Genomic DNA, 22417 nt, shown 5'->3' with positions numbered 1-22417 from the left:
AGTCGGTCGGACTGAAAGGAAAAAAATAATAATAATTGGGTCGGTACTAAATTGACAGGGTCGGTCGGGTTACGGCAAACAAGAATATTTTTAAGGATGGCCTGGATGTGTCCGTTCAAACACAAACAGATGCAGAAGAGAGCAGATTCAGTGTCTGCGTGCAGCTCAGTGTGCGTGCAAGTTCAGAATTGAGTTCTCTTTCGCCTCTTCTTAAACTCAAATGGTTTAAAATCACTTGACAGCACTTTAAAACACGTGCAAATGAAAAAAAAAAACCTTTTGCTTTATGATAAAACTTTGCAATTAATTGGCGAATCACTTGCAATTCCGAACCGTGGTGCCTGGTCCATACGGATCAACTACGATCCCAGTACTTGGCATTGCAACCCAGTGAAAATGTATTTCTGCAGATGAGAACTAGAGAGGAGGCTAAATGAGTGAGAGACAGGACATGGTGTAAAAGTAATAGAGGCCCCTGGGAGCTCCAGTGTCACCAGGGCCCCTGTGAAGCACATGGCAGAGGGTGAAACTCAGAGAGTGAGAACCGAAATGGAGGCATGCTGGGACGTGTCTCTCTGGGTGGCGTTGCTCTGGTGCTGAAGGGCTGAATAAAGCTCTGCTGTTCATGCCCGGGGGCTTAAATCAATTAAGAGTTAATTTGAGAATTAATCTGTGTGATTATTCCCTCATAATATCAAACACAGATCAGCACTAGAGGACCGAGTCAGAGAGAGAGAGGCTTGTTCAAATAACGCCAGGCACTCTGCCCATGATTACACAACAGCAAAAGAGAAAAGTTGGGATCGCGCTCCCATCACTGGGCGGAACGTTTTTTTTTTTTATGCAGTCGATTCAATGTAACAAATGTTTTTTTTTCTTTAATTACAAATTGTCATTATCACAACCAGACATGAGCCATAATTAAGAACGTCTGTAATGGCTTTGAACGAACCGTTGGCGTTGAGTCTGATTTAATGATGTTGAGGCTCTTTTTAGTCTTTTGGACAGATTCCTTAAGAGGAACCAGTTCATAAAACAAATTTGTTTGCATTGTGTCTCGTTGTAAGGGAAGTTAAAATTAGTTGATTAAAGATAATGAGGGCAAATGGATTCTAAAAAAGAATGATGTGTGCATGGATAAATCATTTATGATAAACACTGCAATATATATATTATGTATATATAATATGTATATATGTTGAGATGCTCAGCACTTCGCACTAAAATGTGCAATGCTGGCATGATTCCACAGGCAGGCAGAGACGTGTAGTTTACATACAAAGCAAGTGAAAACAAACACACTCCGATATTTGAGACTGGAATTTCACTTTGACATAAAAGCGGTACTCTTAAAAGCGGTGCCTGCCCTTATGGTGTGAGTCATCCCTGCCGCACCTTACGGGGGAATTTGGTGTCCAGTACAAAGGAGGTCAAAGGTTAAAGGTACGAGGGCAAACATCAGACAGCTATAGACCTTATGCGCCAGAGAAACAAGTGCGCAGCAATCATTAGAATATTGTCTTTGAACTTCTGTTTTTTTTTGGTCGCTCTGTGTATGTCTATGGCATCACTGTCGAGGAGTAATTAACTGGTGAAGTGGATTTAGCCTACTTATTGTAGAGTTAACGAAAGTTAGCAAGAGCATTTCAATGTTTAAAGCAGGTGTCTTAACAAATGTAAATAGACCGGGAAGATTTTAAAACGGCCACTTCATTCATAAATACATAAGATCGCTGTGGAAATACAAACTGGAAGACAAAAGACAAGGAGCGCAGCGCTGAAAAGGGGCGGGGCTACATAAGGTCTATTCCACTGGGGCAAAATGCTTTGGAATTAATTGCAATCAATGTGATGAGGAATTTCCTCTTAGTCTATGTTCTTTAAAGGGACTATGTATAGCTTTTTAGGTATTTTATTATCTAAAATCAATATTTTTATTAATAAATATGCCCTCAATGGTGTACAAATACCTATACCAATGATCAGACTAATCCTCGTAAACGAAGAATTTATTATCTTTATATACATGGGACGGGTAGGTCCACGGAGGCTTCCATGTAGTTCCGCCATCTTGAAAAACTATAATAGCAGAGAGGGACAAAAGGTACTAGGCCAACGCGTTTCCACAACGCGTTTTCGTCCAGAGCCAGCGTCACGTGACTGAAGCCAGCAGAAGCGGAGGAGCAGAGCAGTGAGAGGCGCTTGTCACTGCCGCGGCAAGTTTAAAAGGATGCACTGTATTTATACACCGTTCATTCATACATATGCTGAGTCCTCGTCGTCGAAAAAGTCCAAAATAGACCGTAAAAGGAAACGTGACCTAAGTCAATGTTAGTAGTCAATAACAGGTAAGTCAATGTTACGGTCTTAATTACAAGCTTTTTTTTCATTGCTTGGTTGTGTACTTTATTATATAGACAGTAGAACATTTATAGTTAAAAGTTAAACAGGCTCTTTGATGAATAGCAGAGCAAGTAACGTTAGAGAAGGCTCTGATGATGATGATATCTAACAATGCACGTACTTCAAAAAATATAACGAGTAAAGAAGGCATTACTACTAATTACCATAGTTAATGTTTTTCACAGTCAGTAATTCATACTGTAACATTCTTTTATTCGTTGTTTCAAGTTTCAGTTTGTTTTAAATAACAAACCTGTTCACCCGAAGAAAAACTCGAACTGCTATTATAAGACATCCTGTCATAGCTTTTTAGTACATAACGGCTACCGTAGATGCAATGCGCATTTGAAAAAGTGAGACGCTGGAGAGCATTATTCGTTTGAATGCAAAATACAATTTCACCACTAGATGGGAGAAATTCCTACACACAGTCCCTTTAATGGAGAAGAAATTCACCCAAAAAACAAACAAACAATTGCCTAGTTAGAACAAACTTATATAAATATATTACTAAGTCTAAAAATAGGTTCTGTCCAGCAACGTTTAATGCTCATGAAAGCAACGTCAGGCAGAATGAATACTCAAAGCTCCAACCAAAACAAAAGAAGAAAAAAACACAACACAAGACAACAAAAGAACACAAAAAAACAAAACACAAAACAAGACAACCCCCCCCCCCCACAACAACACAAAACAAGACAAAACAGAATAAAAAAAAAAGACAAAACAAACCAAAAAAATAAAAACGAAAGAAGACATAAACACAACAACCCAAGACAAAGACAAAACAAAAAACAACCCAAGACAAGACAAAAAAAAAAAAAAAAACATAACACAAGACAGGACAAGGAAAACAAGACAAAAAACAACACAAGTTAAGACAAACAAAAACACACATGACAAGACAAGACAAAAAAACAACACAAGACAAAACAAAAACATCACAAGACAAAAAAAAAACAAAAAAACACAACAACAAAAAACCCAAGACAAGACAAGAAACAACAAAACACAAGACAAAACAAAAAACAACAGAGGACAAGACAGAAATAAAAAATAAAAAAACACCATAAAACACACTGCAGAAGATTTCACAGAAGAGAAGAGCATTTGCTAACTCTGGTCTTGTTCTAACAGGCTCTGAAACTCAAGCTCCCAGTGAAACAAAGAGAACGAGTTTTCAGATCTTCACACACACTAACCTACGCCAGCATAAAGATTTGTGAGCTACGAGTGCATTAACATTCTCCCTTAAATCATCAACTCACCCTGGAAAAGCCGAAAACCTTGTGTGAAACAACAGCCACATAGTATTATAACACTAATAGTTTATTTGGCCAATAGATATTTTTAATACTGTCAGGATTTGTTTGATGTCCATGTAAGGAGATCCCACTGTAAATTTCGGCTCATTTCGTACAGTCACACGGGAAACGAAGACCTCAACTATGAAAACTATCGTGAGCACCCTAAGGCTTTGTACATTGATTGTACTTGGTCATGGATTAAACTATTAAATGCTTATTTCAATATTAATGAATTAAATTAGTTAATTATTTTGTTGAATATTTCTGGGCACTTTGTAAATTCTTTGCTGTCCAGTACTAAAAACATGAATCCACTCCAGGGTTCACACATTTGCAATGTGAAATAGTGTATGTGTTACGTTTACAGTTTACCGTGACATTGTGCTAACAGTTTCAAGTGTAAAGAGTACAGATAAAGGAACAGGAGAGGAAAGGAAGTGTTGTAACTCTTCAGATGTTGTAAGTGGCACACGGCGCTTGAAATCTAATGAGTCAGCCGCAACCTCTTCCTCTTTCTAGACGCTCACCTCTCACCAGATCAAACCAGATGTCCTGACAAACAATGAGTCCACAACACCACATCTAAAGCTAACATCCGTGCACAACTCCAAATACCCTCTTTATCAACGAGCACACATCTCAGCACAACACAACTCAACGAGTTCGGTTAGCTAATTCATCTAACACATCCTATTTATTACACAGCAGCGTGAAGATGCAGATTTGGTCATTTCAGCAAATACACAGAAACAAAATTGGCGTAGGATTTACTTGAAACCACTTCCACACAAAAATGCTGGTAAAATTTCAGAAATAGAAACGACAAGTAACAATGAATTAAAAGTTACATTTGTAGTAGAAAGACTAAAATAATCTTTCTAATAATCTGTTATATTTACAACTTCAAAAAATCATTTTTACAGTGTAATTTACTTTATTATATTATATTAGCCTATATTATATTATATTCAATATTATGTTCAAACATTCGGAAAGAAATTGTATTGTTTTTTAAACAATTCTCTAAGGCTGCATTCATTTGATCAAAAACACAGTAATTTTCTGAAATATTATTACAACTTAAAATAACTGCTTTCTATTTGAATATATTTTAAAAAGTAATTTATTCCCGTGATGGAAAAGCTGCATTTTCAGTCTTCAGTGTCACATGATCCTTCAGAAATCATTCTAATCTGCTGATCTGATGCGACACATTTATTACTATTATCAATGCTTAATAATTTTGTGGAAACCGTGATTTTTTTCAGGATTATTCGATAAATATAAAGTTCATAAGAACATTTATTTAAAATAGAAATATTTTGTAAAATTATAAATGTGTGTATGTATGTATGTATGTATATATATATATATATGTATCATAAGCATGTCAGAATAGTTTCATTTGATCTGAAAAAAGCAATTTACATGACGAGAAGCTGAGGTTTCTGTCATGCCAGTGTTTGCTAATAACATTGACACATGACACTTGAGTGACTTCTGAACGAACACGTGCCACATCAAGAGCTGGCATTAAAAAGCAGAAGCATCCCGTGCCCGTGGTCACAGCCAGCCTCACAAAGCAGCTTCCTCTGAGAGTCAATACAACAGCTCCTATCCTGCAGCTTATGGGGGAGCAAAAGGTCACGACCTCTGGAGATAACAGGGCAAATGTGAACTGTAACTGTTACAGTCCAAACTAGCGATTGAATACAGAAAATTATTTTATTAAGTTAGGAAGACTAAAGGGGCCATTCCCGGATCCTCCAATTTTGAACAAGACTGACAGTGTTTCAACTTCCTGCTGGGAGTTGGGAAACAGTGGCCATGTTGGCCTCTTTTCCCATTAATAGTGCATGAACTCCTCACATGCCATCCCATGATCATCAGTACACTGTGTGATTCTAGTCATCATTAACTGTACTAGTCCTGAAGCTTCAGGATGTCTTTTTACGGTGCTTATATATAGGATCAACACGTGAAGAGAATTGAATTCAATTTAGCCAGTGGCAATGTTGTAACCGGTAAAAACAAAACAAAACAAGGACTTAAGATGTACAAAAGAAGCATTAGTGGTCTACGAAAGTAAGAGTTTCAAATAAGATGGAGCTGCCTCAAAGAACCAATGAGAAAAGGAAGTGGTTTTACTGAAGAGCAACCGCAGCAGAGCAGCGGCCCACCAGGAACTGGCTACGCTTTGGTCTTAAATCACTGCAAACACACATAAAAGCCCTTTAAAGCAACACAGAGCCGCACTTGTACCTTCTATTCCACTCGGTCACATGACTGAACTATCACGTTTGTTTAGAGGTTACAGCATGAGCCTGAGCAGAAACACTCACGCTGCAACTCAACCAAACAACTCAACAAATCAACTCAAACAATTCAACTGTTGGGTGCGTACCCAACAATCAACTGGGCAAATTGGGTGACATCAATGCACTTTTCAAAATCCAACCAACTTTAAGAAGTTCAACAGTATCTTCAGCGGTTATTACTGCTAATGTAGATTCCATTTAATTATTTATTTGTTATTTGTTATCTGTTATCATATTATTTAATTATAAACACATACTGGTTTGTAGCACAAATAGTTTTACCGTTTACTGCACTTTAATATTCTTCAACTTATTTACCTTTAGCGGAGCTAATGAATCAGAAATCTCACACATCACAAGAAAATAGCTAACTTCCTGCGTTTTGCAAAATAAGGTGGATACTGTACTGCACAATATGCATTCTGTTGCAAACACAGCCCATGTTTCTGCAACGTTCATGCATGATCACTACAGCATGAATCAATCCTTGTTGGACTGAAAGCTTGAGCTTTCTGGAAACCAGCCCAGATCCACTATAGGCTGCACCACCTCCATCCCTTATAAAAAAGACGTAGCCGCTTGTTTTCTAAAAGGAGTATCAAAACCAACAGGCTTGAGAGCACTAGCACAGAGAACCCCCAACCTGGCATCAAGCGTGAGAAACTCCGAGATCTCCTGAGGGCAAGAAACTTAACCCAGGAGAGGGGGAGGGAGAGAGAGAATGTTTGCTTTATATTCAAATATGTGAACCAAACTTTAGTCTATGGAGTTGGGAGGTGCTCTGCAGAAAGACATGCAACTAAATAAACTGCTGGAGATATGAGTAAGCTGCTCTGTGCTACTAAAGACGAGAGGAAAACTCCCTTACACACACACACACAAATAGAATGAATGTCTGTCTGCTTGTCTGTTTTTAGATCTAAATCTTGCTTTCCTCTAACTTTATCCAGATGCCATGGCGGACTGGCCATGAATCATGTGACTTATCACTCCCTCCCTCTTCTTCAGACTTCTCCTTTCTGTCTCTCTTGCTGTCTTCCTAGCTTCTCTGTAGTCTTTGTCTCTTAATGAACAACTCTGGATCTCTTGTTTTCCATCCATCTCTGCTGTTCTGTGAGCTTTGATGGACCGAAACTAGCCGGGGCGGAAGCGTGAGTGTGTGTGTGCACGCTTTTGAGGGGTGACACCTTTCTGAAAATACCAGAAATGTAGTGAAACATCTTCAAATCGGGATGAAGACAGATCCTGGCTTAATAAACATGTCAAAGAATGATTTGTGGGACATAGTAATTATAATTAGCTTAATTTAGGCTCATCTAAAATAAAAGAAAAAAACGTTTATGGGAGGTTTTTATAAATTGGTGTGTTTGTGTTTGTGGAACAGGGAAAGGACAGGAGACAAAGGGTGGAAAAAAGGAGAGGAGAACAGAGCAGAGGAGACCAGATGAGATGTGAGGAGAAAAGAGGAGACTCAAGGAGAGGAGAGCAGACCGGGAGAGACTTCACATGCTGTAAAGTAAAACAATTCCAGCAACGACCAGAATAATTCTCTCAAGTATCAAACACAAAAAAACATTGTCAGTGAAGAAAAGAAAACACACAACATCATGATATATGGGTATAACCAGGACCAGACGGAGTCCACATTTTCTAGAACACAAAAGAAATTTGGTAACCAAACAGTTTTGGTGACCATTGACTTCTATTGCATGTTCTCAAAAAATCTTCTTTTCTGTTCCACAGATGGTTTGGAACGACATATGGGTAAATGTTGACAATAAATGGTGACAGACTGTTTTTGGTTGAACTGACCCTTCATCAAAAAGGGAACTTTGTGAATTATGGAGTTTCTAATTCCATTTCCGCCTGGTCCTGGATACAACAAACAACATCCATCAGTATCTATCAGGACATCACTTGAAGAAACCAAAATGGACAAACCACATCAGAACACTCTTCATTCCATTAATACGCAAATAAACCACCACAAAAACACCCCAAACACAAACAGCAATGAGAGAAAAGGGCCAGTTACCAGAATGTCCATCATGGCTTGGCGGAGGGCAGCCTACTAGTCTTAAAATCCTCAATGATGTTAAATGCCTGGACACATGCATGTCATCCCCCCGCAGGCCGCGGACCTCTCCTTCACACGCAAACACATATAGCACAGGCCGGAATGCACAGGAACACACAAACAGGGCAACAGTAAGACACAGACACACACACAAATAGGGAGAGAGAACGGTGAGGGAGAAAAAGAGAGAAAGACTTTATATTAGTCACATCAAGCAAATGCTCACAATTAAATCTATGACTTTGTGTTTTACGAATTAAGCTAATTTAGTCAGGCATGTTCATTTTAATTGTCTACTAAAATGTGCATATGGTGGCAGAAACGTTAGGTTTTTAAATAATATTGTTAAGGGAGAGATTAAAATGAAAACATCTGCAAACAAATTCACCATTGTATGAGATTTAACGGAGAAAATGACAAATCCATCCTTCCATTCCATTTCAAACTGCTTGTCCATGTCCATTCCCAGCACCTCCACATTTACACTGCTGTTCAAAAGATTGGGGTCGGCAAGATTTGTTAATGTTTTTGAGAGAAGTCTCTTAGGCTCACCAAGGGTGCATTTATTTGATAAAATACAGTAAAACAGTTTTGACAGCATTAAACTAACTGTTTATTAGAATTTTTTTTTTTATGTATAACTTCTATATGAATATGTTACAAAAGCGTAATTTATTCCTGTGATGCAAAGCAAAATTTTCAGCATCATTACTTAAGTCCTCAGTGTCACATGATCCTTCAGAAACCATTTTAATATGATGATTTGCTGCATTTTTTTTAGCAATGGTGAAATCAGTTGTAATGCTTAAAGGGATACTCCACTTTTTTGGGAAATAGGCTCATTTTACAACTCCCCCAGAGTTAAACAGTTGAGTTTTACCGTTTTCGAATCCATTCAGCCGATCTCCGGGTCTGGCGGTACCACTTTTAGCATAGCTTAGCATAGATCATTGAATCGGACAGGACCATTAGCATCTCTCTCAAAAAAATTACCAAAGAGTTTCGATATTTTTCCTATTTAAAACTTGACTCTTCTGTAGTTACATCGTGTACTAAGACCGACGGAAAATGTAAAGTTGCGATTTTCTAGGCTGATATGGCTAGGAACTATACTCTCATTCCTGCGTAATAATCAAGAAACTTTGCTGCCGTACCATGAGTGCAGCAGGTGTAATGATATGATGCAGCGCCTGAAAATAGTCCCCAGCTCTGTAACTTCCAACGTGACCGGGACTAAGTTTGTCTAACCTATTAGACCTATTTTCAGGCGCTGCGTCATATCATTACGCCTGCTGCACTCATGGTACGGCAGCAAAGTTTCTTGATTATTACGCAGGGATGAGAGTATAGTTCCTAGCAATATCAGCCTAGAAAATCGCAATTTTACATTTTCCGTCGGTCTTAGTAAACGATGTAACTACAGAAGAGTCAAGTTTTAAAAAGGAAAAATATCGAAACTCTTTGGTCATTTTTTTGAGAGAGATGCTAATGGTCCTGTCCGATTCAATGATCTATGCTAAGCTATGCTAAAAGTGGTACCGCCAGACCCGGAGATCGGCTGAATGGATTCGAAAACGGTAAAACTAACTCTGGGGGAGTTGTAAAATGAGCCTATTTCCAAAAAAAGTGGAGTATCCCTTTAATATTTCTGTGGAAACCATAATACATTTACCAGGATTCTTGGAAGAATAGAAAACTTTTGTACAATTTAAATGGTTTTACTGTCACTTTTCATTTAATTGAATGCATCCTTGCAGAATAAAAGCATTACAAAAATCTTACAGACCCCAGACTTTTGTAGCTTTAATTGTTAGGATTAGTCTGTATTTAATTTATACAATGAAGACTAATCAGTGTTATTTTACATTGGATTACTTTAATCATTTTTAGCATTTCTGTACCTGAATACTACTGTTAGACCTACCTGAAAAACTTAAAGCACTGCTTTTGTCATTTATATCTTCTCGTATATCGTCATTTATATTCTATTGTATTTATTTGTGCTACTATGTGCAATTTGACTGCTTGACTTTTTTTGTAAATTCAGTGCAAAATTTGAAATCAAGCTTCCTTGTGCTATGTGTAAGCTATTGCGCAACACAATTACCCCATTGTAAAAACAAACAAAAAAAACACTGAGTGAGCAAACATTTAGCTGATAAATGTAATAATAATAATTTAATAAAAGTATGTCTAAAAAAAATCCCTCCCCCCACAAGAGTCACCTAAGGGGGGAATTTCCCCCCAAACCCCATTTTCCAAAACAAAATTCAGGCCCTACCAGTGAATGTTTAGTTTTTTTTTGTTTAGTTATAGTATTTAGTTTAGTATAGTTTATATAGACATTTAGATCAAATGATTCATCAGCAGATTTCCCCAATAAATAGGCAAGAATAAACCTGATGTCCTCCATCCTATTCTTTCCAACAACAAAGTACCTGAACGCGACGTAATCACAACTTCAGAAGTGGGAAGTAAGACATTTCCGACGGCAGGTGAAGGCAGCATGTCTTGACCCCACCCTCATTGTTATCTGATTATCAGTTCATTTGCCCCACCTGCTCTCCCTCTTTTATTTCCTTCCCTATTTATTCTCCGTTTGCTCTTTCTTGTGCCAGATTGTCATCATATATTTGCTGTTGTATCGAGCCTTGCCTTGCTGTTGGACAGTGTTTCCCATACGGGGTAATTTTTGATTGTTTGTTTTCTTTTTACTAAAAAGCCCATTAAACTCTGCGACTGAGTCCTCGCCTCATCCCTCACCCCTCACCCCTCATCCCTCAACCACTTCTGACAGTTTATCTCATCGTCTCAGGTTATTTAGCTTATGTATCTATCTTAATTTGATCTCATGAATGGATAAAAGGGCTCTGAGTGTTCTTGCATCTTCTGACCAGTGAATGCCCATTATTTCCCATAATTATATTAACTAATAACTAAAGACATTTCCATGACCTTTCAATCACCTTTTTATGATTTCATTAATTTCCATGACTTTTCCAGGCCTGTAAATTAAACTTTTGAAATTCTCTGGTATTTCCAGGTTTTCCAGGGCCAATATGAACCCTGGGAATGAAGTACAGTCTGTTCAATATCTTAATGTCACAGGTCAGGTCTGTTTTTCACAACCAACGTTTCTTGGAGTTTCTCTTCCACTGAACTTCATTTGAAAAACTGAACATTTGTAAAATGTGTTTTCAATGTTTTGTAGGCTAAACTATTTACATCAGCCTATTCACATTAAATTGAATGTGGCGCATGCTCCTCTAATCCATAATGCACAGAAAATCACACAAATGACATGAAATTAAATATATTATTCTAAAAATCCAAGTCTAATACCTTTTGAGAACTCTGTCTTAACCAAAATCAAACTTCACTAAATCACCACGTAAAACTTATGACCTGTCGGCTGACGTTAAATAAAAATCTACCAAGAATCACCCACAAATCATGAAAAAAAATCAGCCCCAGATGTTCAGCCAGCTGCCAAGATCCTGTGCCACCCTCAGATGCACACAGATGTGAGCTAAGAAGGTCAATGAGTTCATAACCCAGTGAGAAACTTGCATGCGATCTCAAATAGGACCAAATATGAAAACCCTCTGTTTTTATTAATACGTATTACCATATTTAATTAACGCCACTAATACTACTACTTCCACAAACACTACTGTTAATGCCATTCTAAGAAGGACAAATGTAATCTCACTGCCCTCAATATACCAATATGGGTATTAAAACTATGAACTTTTAATAGAACTATAGATCAGGTCGACTGATACTTACATGGCTCCAGGTTTTAGGGGTTAGATAATATCTCTGGACTGTCAGCTAACCTCCACTAGATTTTCCGGAGAGGGGTTTGTGACTACGCAGGGAACTAAAGGCACTGCTGAGTCTGCTATGGCCACAATCTCCTACTTCCCTTTTAACTCTGTGAAGGAGAGAGGAGGAAGGGGAGCTACACATGAAAAGAGGAAACGTTCAACAGAAGACTGGGGAAGAAAAGCGGACATTGGCGAGGACATGCGTAAGAAAAAACAGAGATGGAAGGCGAAAACATAAGCGCTAAAAAGTATGAGGGAGGGTGCGGACTCTGTTAGCCAGCCTCTCTACGGACAAAATGTGATATTTTTGTGATGTATGTGTCATGAAATGGCATTTGGACACTTGAAAAATGACCAAACTAAACTGGTTTTCCGTAGCAAAGAGTTAAAAGAACCGTTTGACCCAAAATTAACATTCTGTCATCGTTTACTCACCCGCATGTTGTTCCAAACCTGTATGACTTTCGTTCCTCTGTGGAATATAAAAGAAGATATTTTGAAGACAGTGCTGGTTGCTCTTTTCAATGCAGTTACATAGAATAGCTTTCAATTTTCAAAAACAACACAAAAGCACCGTTAAAGTTTCGTAACAGTTGTTTATATTAATCTAAGTCTACATATAAAAGATTTGTGAGAGGAACAGACTAAAATGATCATTATTTGAGATCATTAAGATTATAATCTCCCCCACAGAGGGCTGTTAACTGGAGTCAATTTGTAAATGAATCATTTAGAATTATTTTGTGAACCAAACCAACTGATTCAATGAAATTATCTGTTTAAAATGAACAGAATAGCTTTTCATTGAATAATGACTTAAGATTTTAGTCTATTTCCTTCACAAAAAAAAGTCATCATTTAACTTCAGAACACTTGAAATATTTGTATTAACCACTTTATGGCACTTTTATGGAGTTTTTGACCTTTTTTCTGAAGCTTGAAAGCTGCATGGAAAATAGCTTCCAGTATGAAGTCATATAGTTTTAGAAAGACATGAGGTGGGTGAGTAAATATTTTGCGAGACATGATGGATTGGAATGGAGAATGTGATAATCATAGCCATGTAAAATGAGTGTAAAGAGAGAAATAGAAACAGGAAGTATAAGAAAGGTGACAGAGAAGAGTGTGAAAGAGTGTGATTGTGAAAGAGAGAAGACAAGAGGAAAGTAGAGTGTGATGAAAGAAAGAGAGAGAGAGAGCGAAAGAAAGAAAGAAAGAAAGAGAGAGAGAGAGAGAGAGAGAAATGACTCAAGCTTCATCCTCAAACTCAGTTTTTTCTTACAGCGACACCAGGCTAATGCTGGGAACTTGCACTCCAAACTTTTCCTCCGACCAACACATGAAAACTGACAAAACAACAATGGCGCAATGAACTCAAGTTGTTTACACTTGAATTCTTCGGCTTTCAACTGTTGGGTCGTGACCCCAAAATTTGTCAGGGTTACGGACAGCAGGGATATAAACAATGCTAAATGCAAATAGTAAAGTGCTACAAAATCATGCATAGTTAGATACAGCACAATAAATAGGCCTATGCATGCTGACACAACACTGTATTTTTACCGCATATTCATCTTTTATTTGCTAGAGTCAAAAGATGCCATGACCTCATCTTTGAAATGAACAAAAGTACTTTGGCAGGGATGGGTCCTGATTCAACTCTTCACTGAAAGACTGTGAAACTATTTATCAAGTTTTACTCCAGCATATGATGTGAAAACAATGCCTATCGAAATTATTTTGACAAGCAAGGCATTCAAGTCGGGGCTTGGGTTTTCCGAGCAATGATACCAGCACTGCGTTTCATCATAAAACAAGCAGTATCATGAAAAACATTTTTGGGCTTTCCTGGACAGCATTTGTCCCTTTATCAACTTTCTGACAATTTAACAACCCAATCCTTCCCTTTTCAACCATTTTATCTTTATTGACAATATAATCACAGTTTTACACGTACCGCTTGTCAATAATGCCAATAAAACACTTTTACTAGACCTAACTAATTCATCATTTAACTGACACTTTTATTCAAATAAACTACATATTACATAGACAGTCTTCCTATAGAAGCCAAAAGCGATTAGTGTGCAATTTGAACCTACAACACTTCGGCATGCCCGTCATTCACAAAGTTCAACACATCAGAAGAGTCATTTATTGAAATTAGCATAGAAAGACGTGTTTACTGTCTGTTTATCTAGTACACTTAGCAACACATTTTATCGTATTTGATTTCAAAATCAACACAAAGAAATGCAAAAAGAAAAAAAGTAACGTTTAGGTCATGACTGCACTACAAAGATTTTCATCCAATCAAATGTTCTCAAGGATGAGAATGTTCTGCCCCCTAATACCACCATGCAAAATAATGAGTGAATCAATGAATCAATGAATCAATCCCCTATAGCAACAGCAACTCACAGAAGCTAGACGTTTAACTTTAGCTTGCTACACATAATGTAAAAATGCCACCTTTGCAATTTGCAATGGCGAAACACTTTTTGTTTTAAAAGGAGTTGTGTTTGCTAAGCAGTGTTCTGGTTGAATTAGTGCTTCAGAGAGGACGACTAGCCCCTTATGAACCCTGCACAACCCTGAAGGCCCTGAATAAGGGAATCATTTATTCAGGATTCTGCTCCAGTGACTGGTCACATTGCTTTTCTATTTTCTCTGGTTTTGTTCATTCAGTAACTGTTGTTGAATAATGCCTATACAGCAGACAGAATGAGTTTTTTTTTTTCTTTCTTTCTTTTTTTCTTGCAATAGGATGTGGTTTCAAATATCTTATCTGCAAACCATACTGAAGGCGTTTCAAACTCATCATATTTACAAAAATATGTAAATGCAAAAACAATGCAAAAACTTGTCAGACCATGATTTCCTGTCTACTTTACACACTCTTATACAATAAAGAAAAGTGACAGAAGCACTACCCCCCTGAAAAAGAACAGCGTAACAATCTCATAAAAAGTATAGTGGCTTTTACTCCATGTCTATAAACTTTGAAGTTAATACAAATAATAAACGTTTAGTGCAGTGTTTCCTGCATCACTTTCAATGCCTGCAGTTCAAATAGAATGTGGTAAAACACAGGGCTGTAAGTTAACTTTTTTTGAACATAGCACTGGTGTTACAGATGCTGAAAGTTTTGTCGCACAGGCCACACAATTCTAGCATAAAACGGCTGAAACCTTTTCAGAAAACAACCATAAATCATGCATGCTATACAGTATGTACTCTATGCTAATTATGTTATCATTCACATCAATAACCTTTCGTTTAGGGGTGGGCGATGTGACCAAAATATATAGTTTTTTTCTTACAGTGTATTTAGTTATATTGTTTTATCATTATTGTTTTTGAAATTATGGACCAAACTAAATTAAATTAATATGAATAGAAATCTCATAAAATTATGAGTAACAAAGAGCCCATTTTTCTTGTGCATATGGTATGTTAGCAAGATAATTATTACCTGTGCTATATATTGCACTAATATACTTTAATATATTTACATAATATATCTGTATTCCTGTACAGTAGGGGTGCCCAATCCTGCTCCTGCCGATCGACTGTCCTGCACTGTTCATCTCCAACCCTAATCAAACACACCTGCCTTTCATTTTCAAATGATCCCGAAGTCCTTAATTGGTGTGTTTAGGGTTGGAGATGAACTGTGCAGGACAGTCGATCGGCAGGAGCAGGATTGGGCACCCCTGCTGTACAGGCTATCTCTGTTAATAAAAAAATAAATACACACATTTTTATCAAACAGCCTCAATACAAGTATCCACGTCCCTCCAAAACAACCTTTCAATCTTCCAGAGCATGCTTGACATAAAATCAAAAACTAAATTTGAAGTTTGACAATTTGATCTGACATTATTCTGCCAAAATACTTCTCACCACTACTTTCTGTTGGTTTAGAGGATTTTTATCGCCAAACATCCCCCTATCATTTCAGAAAGTAAAATGACGAGTGTGTCAACTATAAACGCATCTGAGGTGTAAGTCAGCGGTGCTATGAAAATAAAAACAAGGCTTGAATCAGTGTGTCTGTGAGTATTAAATTCTTTTTCGCAGTTTATTGTGCTTAATAATGTTCTGTGCTTTTTCTTATTCACTCATGTTTCTTTATTTTAAGCTTCAATTTTAAGCAGTAGCTACTTTGCTGTGTGAATAGGCCTATATTTACATAATGCCATATCATGCACGAATGAAATCACCAAGAAATCTGCAGCGCATGAGAGGGAAAAAAGTTTGTCTTTAGGGAGTGGAAGTGCAACGGATCACAAAACTCATGGTTCGGATCATATTACGTTTTTTTTTGAGTCACGGATCGGTTCAGCAAAAGTTCAAACATTATTAAAGACAAGTGAACAGTCAGTAAAGAAATAAGAACAAATACACTAATTACAAGCATAGATAAATACAATATAACAAAGTTACGAATAAAGTAAGGTCTAACAGTAGTATTTAGGTACAGAAATGTGTAACACTACATAGTGTTCACTGTATAAATTAAATATAGTGTAATCTTTGTTAAAGCTGTCTTTTGTTGATTAACATTAATGACATAAACATCAGCAGGTATTTATAGGCTGCTGTCACTTTAAGAGCTAATGCACGGATCATTTACACATTTCTTTCTCAACTGTTTAAGCTCACTTAAGACATAAGTGACACTTTGACATATTTTTTGGTGTATGTGTCTGTTCAAGCACAAGAACGTGCAAAAGAGGAATCAATTCGGTTTTTGCATGCTATCTGAAACGCGCATCTCTGTGTGTGCGCGGCTGTGTGCAAAGATAACAGCGCGCGAGTACCGAGTTCTCTTTCGCCTCCTGCGCTGGAATGGTTTACAATTGCTTGAATGTGTAAATTGGCAACTTAAGGAAAAAAAACGTGCAAATGATCAACTTTCACTCTATGATGGTTAAAATTTGCAATTAATCTGACACATGCGTTCCGAACATTGGGGCCTGGTCCGTACGGATCACGGATCTGTTATACCCCTACAACAAAATCTCACTTCGCACAAACTCCTTACAGAAACTGTCGCATGCGTTCTACAGTGGTGAATTTATTCATCGCACAGACATAGGCTATATGTCGCACTGTACAGCCCTGAATGTACGGTGAAATATGTCAGGAAAATGCATCTTTCTATTCAGTTGTTTTTCGGGCTGCGCACAATAAACATAAAACACGACCAGAGTAGTCCGATTCATCAACAAATGACACTTATGAACAGATTATTTTAAAGCAACACTAAGGAACTTTTCCTCTTCGGTCCCCCTACAGGTTGGAAGCGGAATTGTCCATTACCGCTGTCGTAAATAATTTTGCCGCCCGCAGCCTACTGTCGCACGAACTGGACTATAGACAGATCTTTTCTTCAGTATTGTGACATACATTCGAGTGTAACAGATTATCGGAAAAGAAAAAATGTAGGGTGGTGACTTAGTTTAGTTTAGCATCTCAGCTTAGCATCAGTTGTTCTGCATCCGTCACCATAGAGAAGTCTGTCGTTTCACTGATGAGTTATAACGCTTTAATTAAACATTACGATGTTAAAAAAAGTTCGCAATGAAATCTATAATATGCAATTAGAAAATAGTGTGAATTTTTGTTTAAGGCCAACTTTAATGAATCCTAAAAAAAATACTTAAGGCTAAAGTATACTTCACTTTTTACGCGTACGCAAGGGTTAGCTAGCCTGCAGTGCGCGTGACGCGAATTCCGTCATCAGAAGAGTATGTGCGCACTGTACGCGCACCGCCATATTTTTGTAACCGGTCACACGTGCGGTTTTCTTTTTTTTCCAGTAATTCACAAGATCACACTTAAAGAAAATTAATTCGCCCGAACCCAGAGTGCTCCCCCTGGTTGTTGTAAGAGTAGCTAAACTGTTAAACTGTCGACAAACGGAGGTAAATCTGCTGTACATATACCTCTTAATTTGTTGATAGGGTTGATTAACTGAATGTGCTCCACTCGTGTTTAATTAGCTTTGATTATCTGAATGCGCTCCACAGGTGTTTAATTAGGTTTAATTATCTGAACGTGCTCCTCCCAAACTTTGTTAATAAAAAATCATTTAGTTTATCCACAAGGTGGCAACCGTGCCCTGGGGGCATCGATTCACAAGGTAGTCGAAGAAAAACTACATAAACAGAACAGACCGGAACGCATTCAAGCTACAGTGAAAATGAAGGCACTAGACGAGAGATTGTGCGAAGAGGTTAGAAAGTACCCTCGTTTGTACAACTCTAGCACAAAAGAATACAAAGATATTTACAAGGGTTGCAACTCGTGGCGAGAGATTGCTCAAAACTGTGTTGCGTCGAACGCCTGTTTACATACGAGTCAATGAAGTATACTTTGCAAGGCTGTGCGAGTGTGTGCTCGACTGTGCACGTACTGTAGCGTAAAAAAAAAGAAGTATACTTTCTGCTTTAGGAACCCAGAGGTTACCAGTTTGAATCAAATCCTTCATTGAATGACCTTACTGAAATTACATTGAGATAAATCTTTGTTCAATATGTAGATAATTTAATAAAACATTTATATATATTAAAGGGGTAAGGGGCCTCCTCTGTTGAAGAAATAATAATTCTATAGAGGAAACTAACTTTTTTTTTATCTTTTATCTTCTGGCTTATAACGGACAAAAAAAAGGTTCAAAATGACTCATCCTGCACTACATATTTTTGTCCAATCAAATACCACCTGCAACTGCCGAGTATATTGCAAATCATGGTTCATGGCTGTGACATAACTAAAGTCTATTGACTATTTTAAAGATAGAGAGAGACAGGGAAAGAGAGAGAGAGACAAAGAGAGATAATTACTTTGCTCAAACTAGCTTTTTCAATGGGAAATACATCAGCACAATAAAGAATGGGGTCTAACAATAATCTCTAGTTCTTGGTTGCTGATTTAAATTTGGTTTAGCTAGTTTTCAAGGTTCTTTATTCCCTGACTAGATTGGTCATGAGCACTTTATCTCTTCTCTGGTAATATATGGTTTAATTAATGCCAAATGCACCATTACAATAAAGACAATGCAAAACACAATGTCCCCTCTGTGAATGTAAGAGTGTAACTTTAAGGAACAAATGAAGTAAGCTTACTAAATCTGAGTACTGGTACAGCAGAGATGCTGAAGATATCAAAGCAGCTGAGCTTCGACTGGCATGCCCACGTGGAAGCTTACTTGGTGTTTCAAAGCATGTCATTCTTTTCGCTAAATATAGACCTTGTTGTTGTCACCACAAACTAAGAAGGCTACATACACTATGATGATTAGGGTGAATTCAGGTTGATTGGGACACTTTTTGCCATTGAGATGACTGGAACCATGTGTCCCAAATCAAGTCAAGTCACTTGTTTTATATAGCGCTTTATATATATTTATAGCGCTTTTATATAGCGCTTTTTACAATACAGATTGTTTCAAAGCAGCTTTACAGTGATAACAGGAAATGAATGCAACAAAGATTGTTTTGGCAATCAAACTGAATTCACCCATTTAATTTCGTCAAGCAACAGACATGCCTGTGGTGTGGTCAACAAATAAAAATCCAGGCTTGACGTCCTCAGGGAAACCTAAAGGTCACGTATAGACACTCATTGATTGGACAAAAATATCTCTTAACCTCGGGAATTCTCTTTCTGACGTCAGAGCTGCGCGAGCTCTGTGTCTCCCCTCCATTTCTGCAGGGACACGCGCGAACGCGTTCAAAGCGTTGTACCGCCACGCGACACCGCGGGCCCCGCCCCCCGATCGCGACGAGAACGCGCAAACAGAATTCATTCACCCGAAGGTTTCGCGCGTGCATCGCGAACGCGCTTTACTATACAGCCAGCTAAAGGGAAAAAGATAAGAACATCTTTCGAGACGAAAAAGAAACGCGAGCACGCACACACACAAAAAAAAAGCGTTCGGGGTTTATTCTCATTGGTTACGTAAAACATGCGGTTAATTGATAGGAATACCGACGTAGATATATATGTCAGTGACAAATGATAACCTGATCTTTATCCTCCCCCACTTCCTAGATGTTTGAATTGAAAATATCCCCCTTCATACAACGCTATAATCCGTGCATTAGCTTTCACTCTCCGATGAACTGAAATGCCCCAAACTAACATTGTATCAGCTCACACTGCTTTACGGATAGAGATTTAAAGCATCGGCTGTGGTGAAACCATAATGTGTTATGCAAATATTGTTTTTGTGAGGAAAATTCAAACCCGTAATGCCCGTGACACACACGCACACACCGGGCGCACGACTACTGCATGGGGCACACAAAATACATCTTACAGCAGATGACAACTCAGTTTAGCATTCCAACCAGATATCTATCCCATTCTGATGAAGCGAAACGGGAGACGCGAAAATAAGCGGCATTCCCTCATCGACTGCGAATAAGCGCTGTATAGTCTATCTCGGATACATTCAACCGCTCCATTTCTAGGAAAGCTTCGTTTACACCAAGCCATAGAAGTAAGTTCCTGCCCATAAGACTGTACAAAAAAACAAATGTAACGTTAGAGACAGAAGGTTGGGGTTTACAGAGGACGACTCATTCTTCAGGGGGGAAAAAAACGGAAAAGGACCCACCATCCACTGGCAAACTCAACGTTTATGCTATTGAAAAACGCTAACGATGACAATACTTACAATTTTGGCATTAAAATGATCTGGAGGGCGGTAGCCGTTTCGTTTTCTGAAGCACATCCGTTTGTTTTTGCCTGTTTTGTGTGTAAAATACAGTATCTTTTTTTTCCTCCAATGTTCCAGCTTGAGAATCGACACCCTTACGGAGGCAGGCTGAGGATGAATTGCGCATGCGCTGATTTAGACAGTTCTACTCAGTCGATTGACGAAAGACTTCCTCAGTAATTGTCATTTCCAGCGGAACTTTTCAAGTTGATCTGCCCATACTATTAATAATAGTAGCATACACATTGTGTTGATTAAAGTAACAAAATAGGGGGTTATAGGCTACTAAACGTTTGGGACTTAAGTCATAGAATAATTAGGCCTTGCATTAACAGACTTTTATATAGCCTACCTATGCAATAATTTCCCTTTCATGTATTCTCTCTTATATATAATAACCCAAATATTCGCATAACTTCTACCCTTCTACCTTTCTTTACATGTATATAACAGTTTATTGACCACAAAGCAGACATGAGGATTTAAATTATATAGAATTTCTATTAATTGAATCATCATTGTTTCATAGATTATAATCATGTCTTCACCGAAACCTTGTAAATATCCAGCAGGGGGCGCCAAACACTAAAAGAACAAAAATCCCCCAACAGCATTTCTGCAAGATTCCTGAAGATAAAAAAAAACAAAAAAAAAAACAATTCAGTATCAAATAGATGCCACTCAGCTGACTTGACATGCAAGTTTTATTGCTTTGACTGATCTAGATTAGTTTTATTGCCAGATTCGATGTGCTTTTAATAACAGAGTGCAGTATTGTGAACCATCTGAAGTAGCGTGTCTCTCTTGCTAAAAAACTCCACTGTTCGACGACAGTTAAAGTGTGTGAGCCTATAGGAAATGGTTGAGGGTTACGAGGGGACACCTATGCGGCGACCACTTGGTGTCAGTAAAGCTCTCTGCCTCAGTGTAGGGCTGAACCCCCTCTTACACCAGGACTTAAGAAGTCCGCAGTTTGATTTATCATGATTAAACGCGTATCCCTGCTAAAAGCACCTATTTTCCTGAGCATTTAGTTAGGCACAATAAGAATGTCTTTAAAAAGCTATTCCTTTTAGGTATAATTAACGATAGTCTATGTTGTTAGAGCTATTTCCTCTCCTCACCTTGCTAGCAGCTCAGCTAATTGTGTTATCTGCTTCCTGTCATCTTCATCACCCCCGTCTTTAATTTAAGAGACATGAAATTGACCAATCTTTCTCCCTCCCTCCCCTCTAATTACAATGCTGACATTATGACTTTAAGCCAATTAGGTTGAATTCTGACTTTGTTTACTTCTCTGATGCAGAGAACCAACATGTTCGCTCAGGGTGAAGACATGAGTGTAATTCTCAAATAAAGCCCTTTGCTTTGTCATTAGCTCCCTTTCTGTCATAACGTCAGCAATCTGAAAGGTGATTAGAGGGCAGTTTTATTACTCAGACATACTCATGCACACCTTACAGACTCATCATCCGCTCACAGTCCAACCCCCCGCTGCCAGATTCACCCCCTGATGCTTTGCAGATACTTCACACACACACAAAAAGTCTTGCTGACAGAATCTGTTTGATTGCTACTGACATTGCAAGCAGCCCTGTTCTTTACTCCCGCTTATTTGCCAGTAATTTCAGTCTGGGCTTCTTTCTTTTCACCCTGAAAACCTCTGTGCTTTAGCTGGAGACTTTCATTTGGTCTATATGGGGTTTTGTTCTCGATAATAATCTGCTGAGATGGGATTACTGAACATC

The 22417-nt window shown here is 38.0% G+C and overlaps 1 protein-coding gene across 7 annotated transcripts in view; it reads right to left on the bottom strand.

Annotated features, from left to right (window-relative positions):
- rgs19 (regulator of G protein signaling 19) overlaps window positions 1-20794 on the bottom strand; it is a 44980-nt gene extending 24186 nt beyond the window's left edge. For 2 of the 7 annotated variants that reach the window (XM_084427385.1, XM_084427387.1), the window contains exon 1: window positions 20628-20777. In XM_084427385.1, the coding sequence (XP_084283511.1) occupies window positions 20628-20684 (57 nt within the window). In that variant the 5' untranslated portion in view covers window positions 20685-20777. Of the gene's footprint in view, window positions 1-8063; window positions 8175-11894; window positions 12330-12370; window positions 12408-20627 lie in introns of those variants that run through there. The other 5 variants (XM_084427390.1, XM_084427386.1, XM_084427388.1 and 2 more) reach the window with 5 other exon arrangements.
- Between the last annotated feature and the right edge of the window lie 1623 nt (window positions 20795-22417).

This window comes from Rutilus rutilus, assembly GCF_951802725.1.
Source record: "Rutilus rutilus genome assembly, chromosome: 13".
NCBI lineage: Eukaryota > Metazoa > Chordata > Actinopteri > Cypriniformes > Leuciscidae > Rutilus > Rutilus rutilus.
Note: the sequence above shows the minus strand (reverse complement) of the source record. Positions and strands in the feature narration are given on the sequence as shown.